This window comes from Diabrotica virgifera, chromosome 6 (assembly GCF_917563875.1).
Source record: "Diabrotica virgifera virgifera chromosome 6, PGI_DIABVI_V3a".
Lineage (NCBI taxonomy): Eukaryota > Metazoa > Arthropoda > Insecta > Coleoptera > Chrysomelidae > Diabrotica > Diabrotica virgifera.
In genome coordinates, this window is record NC_065448.1 from 214,351,971 (window position 1) to 214,366,317 (window position 14,347).

At 31.0% G+C, this 14,347-nt stretch overlaps 2 protein-coding genes across 3 annotated transcripts in view; one reads left to right on the forward strand and one right to left on the reverse strand.

Annotated features, from left to right (window-relative positions):
• Positions 1–11,336, reverse strand: part of LOC126887201 (facilitated trehalose transporter Tret1-like) — a 30,277-nt gene extending 18,941 nt beyond the window's left edge. Inside the window, exon 1 of one of the 2 annotated variants that reach the window (XM_050654598.1) lies at positions 10,746–11,336. In XM_050654598.1, coding sequence (XP_050510555.1) covers positions 10,746–10,869 — 124 coding nt within the window. In that variant the 5' untranslated portion in view covers positions 10,870–11,336. The remainder of the gene's footprint in view (positions 1–10,745) is intronic. The other variant, XM_050654599.1, reaches the window with a different exon arrangement.
• LOC126887199 (uncharacterized) overlaps positions 1–14,347 on the forward strand; it is a 505,416-nt gene that overhangs the window by 222,275 nt on the left and 268,794 nt on the right. The window lies entirely within an intron of this gene.

A 14,347-nucleotide genomic window follows, 5' to 3' on the forward strand; every position in this document is an offset into this window, starting at 1 on the left:
TGTTGCCGATTCTATATTAAAAATGGACATGTGAATGTTACTTTGTTTATAATTTTGCCCATGAGTAGGTTAAACAAGAAGGGGCTTAAACTGTTGCCTTGTCTAATTCCTCCCGGTGTTGGAATATTTTCAGTGAATCGGTCTCCTGTTCTAACTTTGGTTACGTTGTTGTTATTTAGGTTATGGACTATCTTTGTTATGCTGGTCGGTGTTTTATTTTCTATTAATATAATTAGAATGTCTCCCAGGCGAACCCTGTCAAACGACTTCGTCAGATCAATGAAGCAAATATACGTTGGCATGCCGAACTTTTTAAATTAATTCAGGTAATTAATAACTAAATTAATTAAATTATTAAGTATGGATCATAAAATTTAAATTTGATTTTCGCGCTTAGTTTGATTAGTTCCGTTTGAATATGTAGATGGTGCTGAATTGGTGTCACGGCAATTATAGTTTCATGAACTATCTATTTTTTACTACCTGTAACTACTGCATAATGTATAGGGAAATGGTAGTGTTTTGTGGTATGAATATTTCCTCCTTTCATCTGCATATTAAGACGCGAATTTTATGCGCAACTGGCAAAAGTACCTACGTGTTCGGCATTAATGTACGATATAGTATTACGTATTTCATGTTGCTATTTCAAGTGTACAACTAAGGAGAGTCGGGCAATTAAATTCCTTCACTACTAGTGTTAATTTAACCAAATCAAACAAAATTACTGCTAATATATTTTAAAATTGTATATATTATATCAGAGTCTAGAGGCACGAAAGAGGATAACATTTATTAAATCAAAATTCCGAATTTGTTAGTCATGAATAATAAAATTGTTGCCGAAACTAACGCTCTAACATTTATGGATGTTTAACAATAATGTTAAATATCATCATCATTTTCTTTGCCTTATCCCTATGCGGGGTCGGTTTCCCTAATTGCATTTCTCCACTAACGTTAAATATGATGACACTTATAAAACAGTTGAAAAATTAGATAAGGAAGTTAGGGCTAGAGATAATCCCACACAAAACAAAATACATGACGATAGGGAAGGACGACACAACTCAGAAATATCTAATAACACAGTACCATAAATTTGCAACTGTATCCACCTTTAGCTACTTGCGAGTAACAATATAGGGAAAAGAGAGAACAGAAGAAAGAATTCTGAAAGGCAAAAAACATATGGAATGAATAAAAATCTGCTGAGAAGCATCCAAGACTCTAAGTAAGAGAACAAAGAGGAACCTATAGACTAGACCTTAATAAGACTGTTGTTACATATGGGATGGAACCAACGACGATTAATAAGAGAGAGGAAGATAGCCTTCTGAAATTTGAAAGAAAAATAATGAGAACAATACTGGACCACAATGTAACAAGAGAGGGAGACATAAGAATGAAAACAAAATGCCGAAATTAAAGAAGAATTAAAGAGAGAACATATAGTCAGATACATAACATCTCTTCGCTTAGAATGGATAGGACATATTATACAGAGACGCCCATAATCACATATGTTGAGAAGGATAACTAACTGGACACCACTATGGCCCAGGTATGTAGAGGAAGACCTACAAGAAGATGGCTGGATGATGTAGAAGAAGACGGAAGAGCAATGAATGTGAAAGACTGGAAAGTTCAGTGCAAGGACAGCAGTACGACAGCAGCAAAGACACGCAGTAAGCTATAAATTACATAGAGGAGTAATCCACCTTACCCAAGAATAGGATTTTGAACGCCATGGCGTTAGTTATAATCCCTAGGGATTGGAATGCTTAATGACTGAATGAACAGCAATGTAAATACTAATTACTGGCGAAGATACACACGTTTTCAAAATGAATACAGGTTCAAAAACAAAACTACAGAGAACATAATACTTACCTACACAAAAATTTGTGGCATTGAAATATTCAAAGTGTTAACTGGGATTTGTTTATTTTTTCGTTAAACACTAAAGAGCTTCATAGATGCTTTTTAAATACAATAAATTTATAAGAGATGATGCATGTCACCACACCCAAATAATCGAACTAATCTCTTCTAGACTCTCGACTAACGTCTAAATAGTTAAAATCAACAGACTTTCCTCGATAATAAATCAAAATTTAACCAAAGTACATTGAATAAGATAGGAACAACAGACACTGTAAAATATATAGTTAAACGAAAAACAATGGAAAAAAGTGGAAAGTCAAAACGCAGGAGTATGAGAAACATTCAGCAATAAAGAAATTTAAGATATTGTCTTGCTTTTGACTACTGTCAATTAACATTATCTGTGGTCGAGATATTATAGACCAGGGCGCATCTGTAAAAATATTAGTACATTTGGACGTTGAGAGGTGACTCAAATTTTTTTGCAGAAATTGCTTGAAAATAAATCAAATAATAATATTTGAGTTATCCTCCCTCTCAAAAAGGTCCGGAACATTGTTTAAATAATCAAAATGTCAAAAAATTAAGGAAAAATACGATTTTTTTCTTCGTTTTTTGATTATAACTTTAAAAGTATTCATTTCCGAGAAAACTTGTACTGACAAAAAAGTTGCGTAATTAAATTTTCTACAATATATAATTGGTTAAAAATTTTAAAAAATAGTCACCCTTGTTCCAAAATAGCCATAATTGCGAAAAAAAACATGCAAAAACAAGTATTCGCATTTTACGTTTTTAAACCATTTATGCTACACTTAGGACCTTCATATTTCACTCAAAACTTTATGATGCAGTAAAACAATACTGTAAATTTCATTAAAATCGGTTCAATATATTTTGCAAAATAAATTTTGAAATCCAGCTTTCGCAAAAAAAATTTATTTTTTCAAAATGTTACAGGACTGAAAATAAAGCAGATAGTAAGTTGAAATTTTTTTTGCTTATAGAAGTGTACTGTACCTTTCATTTGCAATTTGCAAAACTAAAATCGATTAACTACCGAGGCGTCAGAAAATTTTTTAAATAAACATTAATTATTGGTGCCACACGCAGGACAGCGGCTAGTTTGCTCTGTTTGGGCATTCCAATGACCTTTGATAATGATTGATACATTTTAATTTTTATAATATACATTTTACAATAACAATTTACAATAAACAAATTTGTTTGCAAAAAATTGCAAAATAAAAACACATACTCTATCCTTTGAAATAACACTTTTTTTAGCAAAAAATTTCTCTGTTCATATATTTTAACTTAGAGAATAAAAGTTTATTATTTTTAAACATATGCAATTGTTTAAACAATATTTTACAAACAATAATAAAATTAGTTTGATTTTTGTGGAATTAAAATATTAAAATACAGCAAAATATAGAGTAAGAAAACAATATATTAGATAAAGATTGGAAGAAATTTTGGTGGAAATCAACTTGTGTGAATCGAACACCGCTGTCCTGCGCGTAGCACCAAAAATTAGTGTTTATTTAAAAAATTTCCTGACGCCGTGGAAATTAATCGATTTTAATTTTGCAAATTGCAAATGAAAGGTACAGTACACTGCTATAAGCAAAAAAAAAAATCAACTTGCTATCTGCTCTATTTTCAGTCCTGCAATATTAAAAAAAATGAAGTTTTTGCAAAACCTAGTAAACCGATCTTAATGAAATTTACAGTGTTGTTCTACTATATCATAAAGTTTTTCTGTGTAAAATATGAAGGTCCTAAGTTTAGCATAATAGGTTGAAAGACGTAAAATGCGAATACTTGTTTTTGTATGGGTTTTTTCGCATTTATTGCTATTTTGCAACACTATTTGTGACTATTTTTTAAATTTTTAACCTATCCTATATTGTAGGAAATTTAATTACGCCACTTTTATGTGAGTACAACTTTTCTCATAAATGAATAGTTTTAAAGTTATAATCAAAAAATCGATAAAAAAATCGAATTTTTCCTTCATATTTTGACATTTTGATTATTAAAACAATGTTCCGGACCATTTTGAGTGGGAGGATAACTCAAATATTATTTTTTGAGTTATTTTCAAGCAATTTCTGCAAAAAAATTTGAGTCACCTCTCAACGTCCATCTCAAAACAGATGCGCCCTGGACTATAAGTGATATATTATGATCTATATATATACAGAGTGTAACAAAAATACAGGTTATAAATAAAATCACATATTCTGGGACCCAAAATAGTTCGATTTAACCTAACTTACCTTAGTACAAATGTGTACATAAAAAAGTTGCAGCCCCTTTGAAGATACAAAATAAACATCGATCTTTTCAATATACCGAAAACTATTTGAGGTTTATTATTAAAAACGGACCTGTGTAATTCTTATGACAGGAACATCTTAAAAAGAAATTATAGTGAAATTTGTGCACCCCATAAAAATTGTATGGGGGTGTTGTTCTCTTAAACCCCCCCAAACTTTTGTGTACGTTCCAATTAAATTATCATTGGGCACCGTTAGTTAAACACAATCTTTTTAAAACTTTTTTGCCTCTCAGTACTTTTTCGAAAAGCTAGTTTTTATCCAGATATTTTGCATATTTGTCAAATCCACCACACATTTGTATACTGTTAACGTACGATTAAAGAGACCTGGTCATAACATGAAAATCATGAAAATTTAATTATAAATTACAGTTCGGCGTATATTTGGAACCATATTAGAAAAGAAGCCACATATCGATAAAAGGTGCCTTATCGGAAAAATACTAAGAGGCAATAAAATTTTAAAAACACTGTATTTAACTATTTTTTATTTAACATTTTTTCACGGTTTTTGCTCTAAATTTTAAAGAACCGCTTGAATTGACATGAAATTTGGCATACGCATAGCTTACATGTCAAAGAAAAAAAGTGATATTGTACCGATGTGTGCTTTTGCCCTGGGGATGACCTTCACTCCCACTTGGGGGTGAAAAAATATATGTCCAAAATAAGTCCGTAAATGGATAATCTGACTAATTTTAAGTAACTTTTGTTCTATAGAGCTTTTTCGCCAAGTCAACACTTTTCGAGTTATTTTCGAGTAAATATGTTCATTTTTCAACAAAATAACCACATTTTTAGACGGTTTTTCGCAAATAACTCAAAAAGTAAGAATTTTGCCGAAAAAAATGTACTTAGCAAAAATATAGCCTGTAAAAAAGTAAAGAAAATGGTGTACGCGTGAGGTCTCTGGACCTCGTAGAACCAGAGTTATAGCCAATGAGAAATAGGTTCATATTCGCCAAATTTCAAATAGAATATTTCGACGTGAAATATCCAAAAAATTAAGCACTTTTTGGAGAAAACCCATTATAACTTTTTTAAAGTGTTTAAAAAAAGATTTATTTCTGTTTTTATAAAAAGTTTTTAGCATCAAATTTAAGCCAGTTACGCTCAAAATAAAGTTGGTCCCTTTTGTTTTGGCAAAAAAAAATCGGGAAGACCACCCCCTAATTAACAACTTAAATGAAATTAGTCGTTACCGCTCCACAAATTATTTTACTTATGTTTTGTTTATATGATCTGTAAGTTTCATCGATTCAAAGTGCTTATTTTTGAAAAAAAATTCAAAGTTTAAAATTTTCAAAAATTTTAATTTTGAAAAATATGCTTTTTTTCAAAATAACTTAAAAATTGTTAGAGATGCCAAAAATCTCAAAAAACAAAAAAAGTCAGCGTTGCTTTTCTGAATATCCTGTATTCTTTTGTTTTTCTGTAACAAAAATTGATTAAGATTTGGTGTTTCTAAATTTGCATACATTCGTGATCAGTGACTTGTTCGACCCCTTTTAACTAGAGCCCTTTCAAAAATAAGGACTTTGAACCGATGAAACTTACAGATCATATAAACAATACATACACGAGTCAAGAAACTTGTGAAGTCGGTAACGATTAAGTTCATTTGAGATACTAATTAGGAGGTGATTTTTCAGATTTTTTTACTAAAAAAAAGGGACTAACTTTATTTTGAGCGTAACTTGTTTACTTTTGATGCTAACAATTTTTTTATAAAATAAAAATGAAGCTTTTTTTAAACACTTTAAATAAGTTTTAATAAGTTTTCCCCGAAATGTGCTTCATTTTTGGTTAATTCACGTTAAAGTATTCCATTTGGAATTTGACGAATATGAACCTATTTTTCATTAGCTATAACTCTGCTTCTACTAGGTATGGAGACGTGATATATACACCATTTTAAAAAAAAATTACAGGCTATATTTTTGCTAAGAACGTTTTTTTCGACAAAATACTTACTTTTTGAGTTATTTGCTAAAAACTGTCTAAAAGCGTGGTTAATTTGTTGAAAAAATGAACATATTCACTGACAAATAACTCGAATAATATTGACTTAATGAAAAAACTCTATAGAACAAAAGTTACTTACAATTAGTCAGTTTATCCATTTCCGGACTTACTTTGGTCGTATATTTTTTCACCCCCAATTGGGGGTGAAAACCTCCCGCAGGGCAAAAGCACACATCGGCACAATATCACTTTTTTTCTTTGACTTGTTAGCTATGTGTATCCCAAATTTCATGTCAATCCAAGCGGTTCTTTAAAATTTAGAGTTTTTGCAATATTTTACCGTTAAAAACGTACTATAATTTTAATTGGAACGTACACTCGGGGGGTTTAATGGAACAAAACCCCCATAAAATTTTTATGTAAACATATTAAAAAAGAAGCCGCATCTCGATTAAAACTGGTTTACCGAAAAAATATTGGGAGGCAAAAAAGTTTTAAAAACATTGTGTTTAACTAATGTTACCACAATATTAATTTAATTGGAACGTACATAAAAGTTTAAGGGGGTTGAAGGGAACAAAACCCCCATAAAATTTTTATGGGGTGCACAAATTTCACTATAATTTCTTTTTGAGATGCTCCTGCCATAATAATGCCACATGTACATTTTCATTAAAAAATCTCTAATAGTTTTCGATATATCGGAAAAAAATCGATTTTCATTTTGTAACTTCAAAGGGCTGTAACTCTTTTTGTGTACATATTTGTACTAAGGTAAGTTAGGTTCAATCGAACTATTTTTGGTCGAAAAATATTAGATTTCATTTATGACCTGTATTTTTGTTACTATATTTTTGTATATAAGCTACATACCTATAAAATTGCAATAAAATTGGAATCCTGATCATTTATTACAAATTTTGCAATTTATTCAAGGCAAAAGGTAGTCTTACCAAACAAGAAGTATGTATGGTATCCTCTCATTAAAAACGACAAAAAAATATTAAAAATCACTAGTCATTAAAACAATTTACCTACAATAAAAAGTTAATAGAGATAAAAATGAGAGTAATTCCTCCACTTATCATTTTATAACATTGACAAAATATACAAAAAACGTTTGTTTAATTGGTGGACTATTTAACCGATTTCCATGTTGATCTTTTATTATTTGTTGAAGTGTGTGACACACAATGATAATATTGCATTAGGTCAATAATTTTCTTTCATAAATTCGTCTTGAAATATCTTTAATAAATAAAACAAATGCTGTAGAATAACATTCAGTTAAAGCTAAAATCTCAATCTGCAAATTCGATATCGGATGGTAAAATGTTATATCCACTCTATTGTTCTTTATGGTGTGGAAGCCTGGACTGTTAATGTTGACTTAATGAGAAAGCTGGAAGCTTTTGAGATGTGGCTTTTTAGGAGAATTTTAAAAATACCATGGGCCAATCATATTACGAACGAAATGGTGTTTAATAGAATGGGAAAAGACAGAGAAACCATTGAAAGGCGAAAGACAGAATATTTGGGACACATACTTAGAAATGATAAGTACAAGTTGTTGCAGCTGATTATGAAGGGCAAAATCAAAGAAAAAGTGTTCCTGGTAGACGATAAATATCCTGGCTCAAAAACATTCGCGACTGGACCGGGTTAAACACACAGATGTTTTTAAAAAAACGCTTCATTAGTGGACTCAGCTAAAAGGAGACGCTTCTCAGAAGGAGAAGAAAGCTAAAATAACATATATTTTTTGATTATTACAATATTTCAAATAAATTTATTAGAATGACCACAAAAGTACAACTATCGGGCGGATACCATCCCTTACAACATATAGCAAGATTAGGTAGAGTTTCAGTAAAGTGCTAGGTACTATTGTTTTAAAAAATCGTTTATATTTTTATATAAAACCAAAGAAGGGTTTAATTTTTGTTCAAATCAACAAAACAGTTCTATAAAAAAATCAGATGCATGCTTAGAAGTTGTCAATAATAATAATAGAAAAAATTTCATTCTGAAGAAGAATTTCATCTAAAAGAAATGGATTTTTGAAACTTCTATATTATATTAACAAAAAACAAATTACATATAGAAAAACATGTGATTACAAATGAAAACTGTGACAAAATACATGCTCAGAAATTGTCAATAAAATGAAAAAAATCACTGAAGAATTTCGTGTAAAAGAAAAATAAAGCTTTTTTAAAGTTTAAAGCTTCTACAACAAAGAACAAATTATAGAAAAACATGTGATTACAAACCAAAACCGTGTCAAAATACATGCTTAGAAGTTGTCAATAAATGAAAAATTCTGAAATATCTGAAAGAAGAATTTAATGTAAAAGAAATGAAGCTTTTTGGAAGTTAAAGATTCTAAACTTACAAAGAACAAATTATACATAGAAAGACATGTAATCACCAACCCAAAACCGTGACAAATTTATGCTCAGAAGTTGTCAATCAAATTTAAAAAATTCACTCTGAAGAAGAATTTAAAGTTTAAAGCTTCTACAAATTTTCAAAGAACAAATTATAGGAGAACATGTGATCACAAATAACCTTTACTAAATACATGCTAAGAAGTTGTCAATAAAATAAAAAAAATCACTTTGAAGAAGAATTTCATGTAAAAGAATTAAAGCTTTTTGGAAGTTTAAAAATTCTACAAATTTACAAAGCACAAATTATAGAAAAACAAGTGATTACAAACCAAAACTGTGTCAAAATACATGCTCAGAAATTGTCAATAAAATGAAAAAAAAAATCACTGAAGAATTTCGTGTAAAAGAAAAATGAAGCTTTTTGAAAGTTCAAAGCTTCTACAAATTTACAAAGAACAAATTATAGAAAAACATGTGATTACAAAACAAAACCGTGTCAAAATACATGCTTAGAAGTTGTCAATAAAATGAAAAAATTCACTCTGAAAGAAGAATTTAATGTAAAAGAAATGAAGCTTTTTGGAAGTTAAAGATTCTACAAATTTACAAAGCACAAATTATAGAAAAGCAAGTGATTACAAACCAAAACTGTGTCAAAATACATGCTTAGTACTTGTTAGTAAAATGAAAAAAATTCACTCTGAAGAAGAATTTCAATGTAAAAGAAATAAAGTGTTTTGAAAATTTAAAGCTTTTACAAATTTACAAAGAACAAATTATAGAAAAACATGTGTGATCACAAAGCAAAACTGACAAAATACATGCTTAAAAGTTGTCAATAAAATGAAAAATTTTCACTCTGAAGAATTTCTTGTAAAAGAGATACAGCTTTTTGGAAGTTTAAAGCGTCTACAAATTTACAAAGAACAAATTAATAAAAAACAACAAAGAACAAAAAAATCAATAAAACCTTGTTGTATTTGTATATGTTGATATAAAAGAAATAAAGCTTTTTGGTTAAAGCTTCTACAAATTTACAAAGAACAAATTACAGAAAAACATATGATCACAAACCAAAACCATTACAAAAAACATGGTTAGAAGTTTTCAATAATAAAATTCCACTCTGAAGAAGAATTTCATGTAAAAGAAATGAAGCTTTTTGAAGGTTTAAAGCTTCTACAAATTTACAAAAACAAATTATAGAGAAACATGTAATCACAAACCAAAATCGTCACAAAATACATGCTCAGAAGTTGTTAATAAAATGAAAAAATTTCACTCTGAAGAATTTCATGTAAAAGAAAGGAAGCTTATTGGAAGTTTAAAGCTCCTACAAAACAAAGAACAAATTATAGAAATACATATGATCAAAAACCAAAACCGTGACAAATTTATTGTTAAATCAATGAACTATTTAATTTCATTTCAAAAAAATGAAGTTATAACCTTGAGAGCTATCTATGAGGCCGACCCTGACTACACCTTCCTAACCTATACGCTACAAGTGAAAGGAACGAGATTCTATCATACACAAAATTTCGTATATTTCTGAAATTTTCAATAAAACATAATAATGTATATGTGTATATTATAGTATATATGACATATATATTTATATATACTAATTATTTTTACGGAGGTTATGTGTGTTTTAAATAATAAATGAAATTACTTTTAAAACAGTGAAATAAAAATTAGTGCTATAAAATTTTTGGTATAATTTGTATTGTTTTAAAGTTTTTAATGATTTTGAAAGTTGTTAGTGTACCTAAAGTTTAAATATTTTAGTTTTTGTGATAAAATCATTGCGTGACTAAAGTATTATACGTTTATAATCTAATTTTAGCTTTTCTTTATAAGAAAAAATCAATAAAACCTTGTCGTATTTCACATAAACGGGCAACATAACCTATAACCTTATTATAAACGAACAATTCAGTGAAAACTTTTTAAAAACAGCCGAGAAACAACACCATTGTACACATATGAATCCTAATATTCACTCAGGTAATAACACAAACCGGTTGCTTGATGTCGTAAACTTCACCCCGACGGCCCGACCGACCGGGCCGACGTAAAACCAAACACATACGACTCTTAACGAATAAATAAATACTGTTTAATAAAAATATATATCGAAAATAACTCACCTGATAACACTGTAAAGTACAAAAACAAAGTATCAGGCTTTTTTGGAGCCTCATCCTGAACACTCATCCCGACGGCGGCCTCATTCTTACTATTAATGTTATTAATTTCTTCCTCTTGATTCATATCGTCTAGATTTGACGTAGAAGCGCAACTGAATAATTTAGTGGGCCTACATTTTTTTTAACCCAGCTATTACACTAGTTAAATCCAAAATAAACTGTTGACATTGTGTGTTTGTCTGGTACAATCAAACTTGATAAAAAACCCAAAGAATTATCTACTGAAAGTGTAAGTTTTACACAGAGCATTATCGCATTTGTTTTTTATATATATACAGGTTCTGTACGAGTTAATTTACGATTTTTTTATAACATAGAAAGTTTGCTCCTTTATCATTAAGGCTGTTGTGGAGTGATCTATAAATATGACAGTGTAGGAGAATTCGTTGACCCGGAAACATCACTATTGCAAAAGCACACTACAATCTGATGAAAAATTGTGTTACGAGATTATTTATTTGCTTTACAAGGACAGTTTTCTATTTTTAGTTGCTTGTATAGATACCACATGTCAATTTTAAAATGACTCATTTAAATACCCGCTAGTTAATATATTAGGTAAGTTTTGAATGAAAAAAGTGGTATTTCAATATTAGGGGAGATCGGTGGCACTTTTATTGGGTCATTTTGCTTATATACGTTGGCAAACGAAAGTAAGAAGCAAAGCGACTTAAGTAAGCCGTGGAACATTTAAAGTAAAAGTATAAGTGAAAGTAAAAGCCTCAGACCAGACACCTCCCACCATCAAGCAAGTTTGATACATGATACTGGGGGTACGAAAAAGTAGAGGAATAAATTTTTGTTAGAAATATTTTACTGCGATTGTGAACGTTAGTGTACTGCGTACTTAGTGATCACTTAGAATCTTAGAACAATAGTGATTATGAGAAAGCGGTATAATAAATCAGTATACTGACTGAATGGATGCCACATCTGTATCTTCGAAACCATAATACATACATTACCTGTGCTGTTCATCTGAATCTTGTATTGTCTGGAGTCCTTACTTAATTGTGCTAGCGATATGTGATCTACATATTTTATCCTTAGTCCATTAACCTATTTTCCGCAATCTGCAGATGTTATAGCTGTCTTTAGTGATTATTTAGAAACCTCTAGTCCTTGCCACGCTACCGGTAATGGTATGGTCTCTTTTACCATTGGAAACTGACAAGCGCTTCAAAAATGTATCTTATCAAATTATTGGTAATGGGGCACTAGTTCTCGAAGAGTAATAGAGATTTTGGAATAATAAGAAATCTACGTAGTAAGTAGAAAGTATGGAATAAGTAAGTCAATCTATTTAAAACTTTCTTCTAGCGAGAGAGGCAAAAGCACTTAATGCTGTCTGACTGTCAGAGCATATACTACTACCTGTTCCTAATGTTGAGCTAGTATTCTCTAGCTAGTGATCTTGTATTTTCTGGAGTCCTTATTTAATTGTGCTAGCGATATGTGATCTACATATTTGGTCCTTAGTCTATTAACCTATTTTCCGCAATCTGCAGATGTTATAGCTGTCTTTAGTGATTATTTAGAAACATCTAGTCCTTGCCACGCTACCGGTAGTGGTATGGTCTCTTTTAGCATTGGAAACTGACAAGCGCTTCAAAAATCTATCTTATCAAATTATTGGTAATGGGGCACTAGTTCTCAAAGTGTAATAGAGATTTTGGAATAAGAAGAAATCTACGTAGTAAGTAGAAAGTATGGAATAAGTGAGTCAATCTATTTAAAACTTTCTTCTAGCGAGAGAGGCAAAAGCACTTAATGCTGTCTGACTGTCAGAGCATATACTACTACCTGTTCCTAATGTTGAGCTAGTGTTCTCTAGGTGAGTTAGATAATAAACCTTTCTATCGGTCTTCTGCCACAAAGTCCTTCCATCTTATCGTCAGGTGTCATCTGCCTCTCTTCTATCAACTTCAAACAACTCTAACTTTCGTCACACCTAGTGTTCATTTTTACGCCTACAGTGACCAAACCATTGCAATATTTGTTCTTGGATCTTTTTTGAGACTAGCTACCCCGGCACTTTTCATAATCATTTCATTTCAGCTACATCCATCTTATTTTCCTAAATCTTCTTTATAAGCCACACTCTTGCATATATTTCCTTTCAACCCTTCCCATATTTTTCGATTACAGAGTACTCTGCTAAGTGAAAGTAAAAGCATCAGACACCTCCCACCATTAAGCAGGTTTGATACATGATACTGGGGGTACGAAAAAGTAGAGAAATAAATTTTTGTTAGAAATATTTTACTGCGATTGTGAACGTTAATGTACTGCGTACTTAGTGATCACTTAGAACAATAGTGATTATGAGAAAGCAGTATAATAAATCATTATACTGACTGAATGGATGCCACATCTGTATCTACGAAACCTTAATATATACATTACCTGTGCTGTTCATCTGAATCTTGTATTTTCTGGAGTCCTTACTTAATTATGCTAGAGATATGTGATCTACATATTTGGTCCTTAGTCTATTAACCTATTTTCCGTAATCTGTAGATGTTATAGTTGTCTTTAGTGATTATTTAGAAACCTCTAGTCCTTGCCACGCTACCGGTAATGGTATGGTCTCTTTTACCATTGGAAACTGACAAGCGCTTCAAAAATCTATCTTATCAAATTATTGGTAATGGGGCACTAGTTCTCAAAGTGTAATAGAGATTTTGGAATAATAAGAAATCTACGTAGTAAGTAGAAAGTATGGAATAAGTGAGTCAATCTATTTAAAACTTTCTTCTAGCGAGAGAGGCAAAAGCACTTAATGCTGTCTGACTGTCAGAGCATATACTACTACCTGTTCCTAATGTTGAGCTAGTGTTCTCTAGGTGAGTTAGATAATAAACCTTTCTATCAATCTTCTGCCACACAGTCATTCCATCTTATCGTCGGTTTCCTCTGCCTCTCTTCCATCAACTTCAAACAGCTCTACTCTTCGTCACACATAGTGTTCATTTTTACGCCTACAGTGACCAAACCACTGCAGTCTTTGTTCTTGGATCTTTTTTGAGACTAGCCACCTCGGCACTTTTCATAATCATTTCATTTCAGCTACATTCATCTTATTTTCCTAAATCTTCTTTATACGCCACACTTCACCGCTGTACACCAACGCAGGTCTCATCACACTCTTGCATATATTTCCTTTCAACCCTTCCCATATTTTTCGGTCACAGAGTAGGTACTAATGCTCATTAGTTTCCAGTTAAACCAACCAGCCTGTATTCTGTGGACAATTTCTCGATCTAGTGTTCCATTTTCTTTTCCGTTATGTAGGAGCCGGAAAAAACCAATTTGACATACTTGCTATCGACCTTCCAAAAATTATAAATGAGCAGCATTTTGATGTTTTAGTGTTACTCTTAAACAAAATTTATAGCTCAGGCACATTACCCAAAGAATGGTTAACGTCAATCTTTATTTGTCTACCTAAAAAGAAAAACGCCAGAGAATGCGGCGACTACCGCACCAGCACCATTAGCTTGATGTCCCATGTGCTAAAGTTGCCATTGAAAGTCATCCAT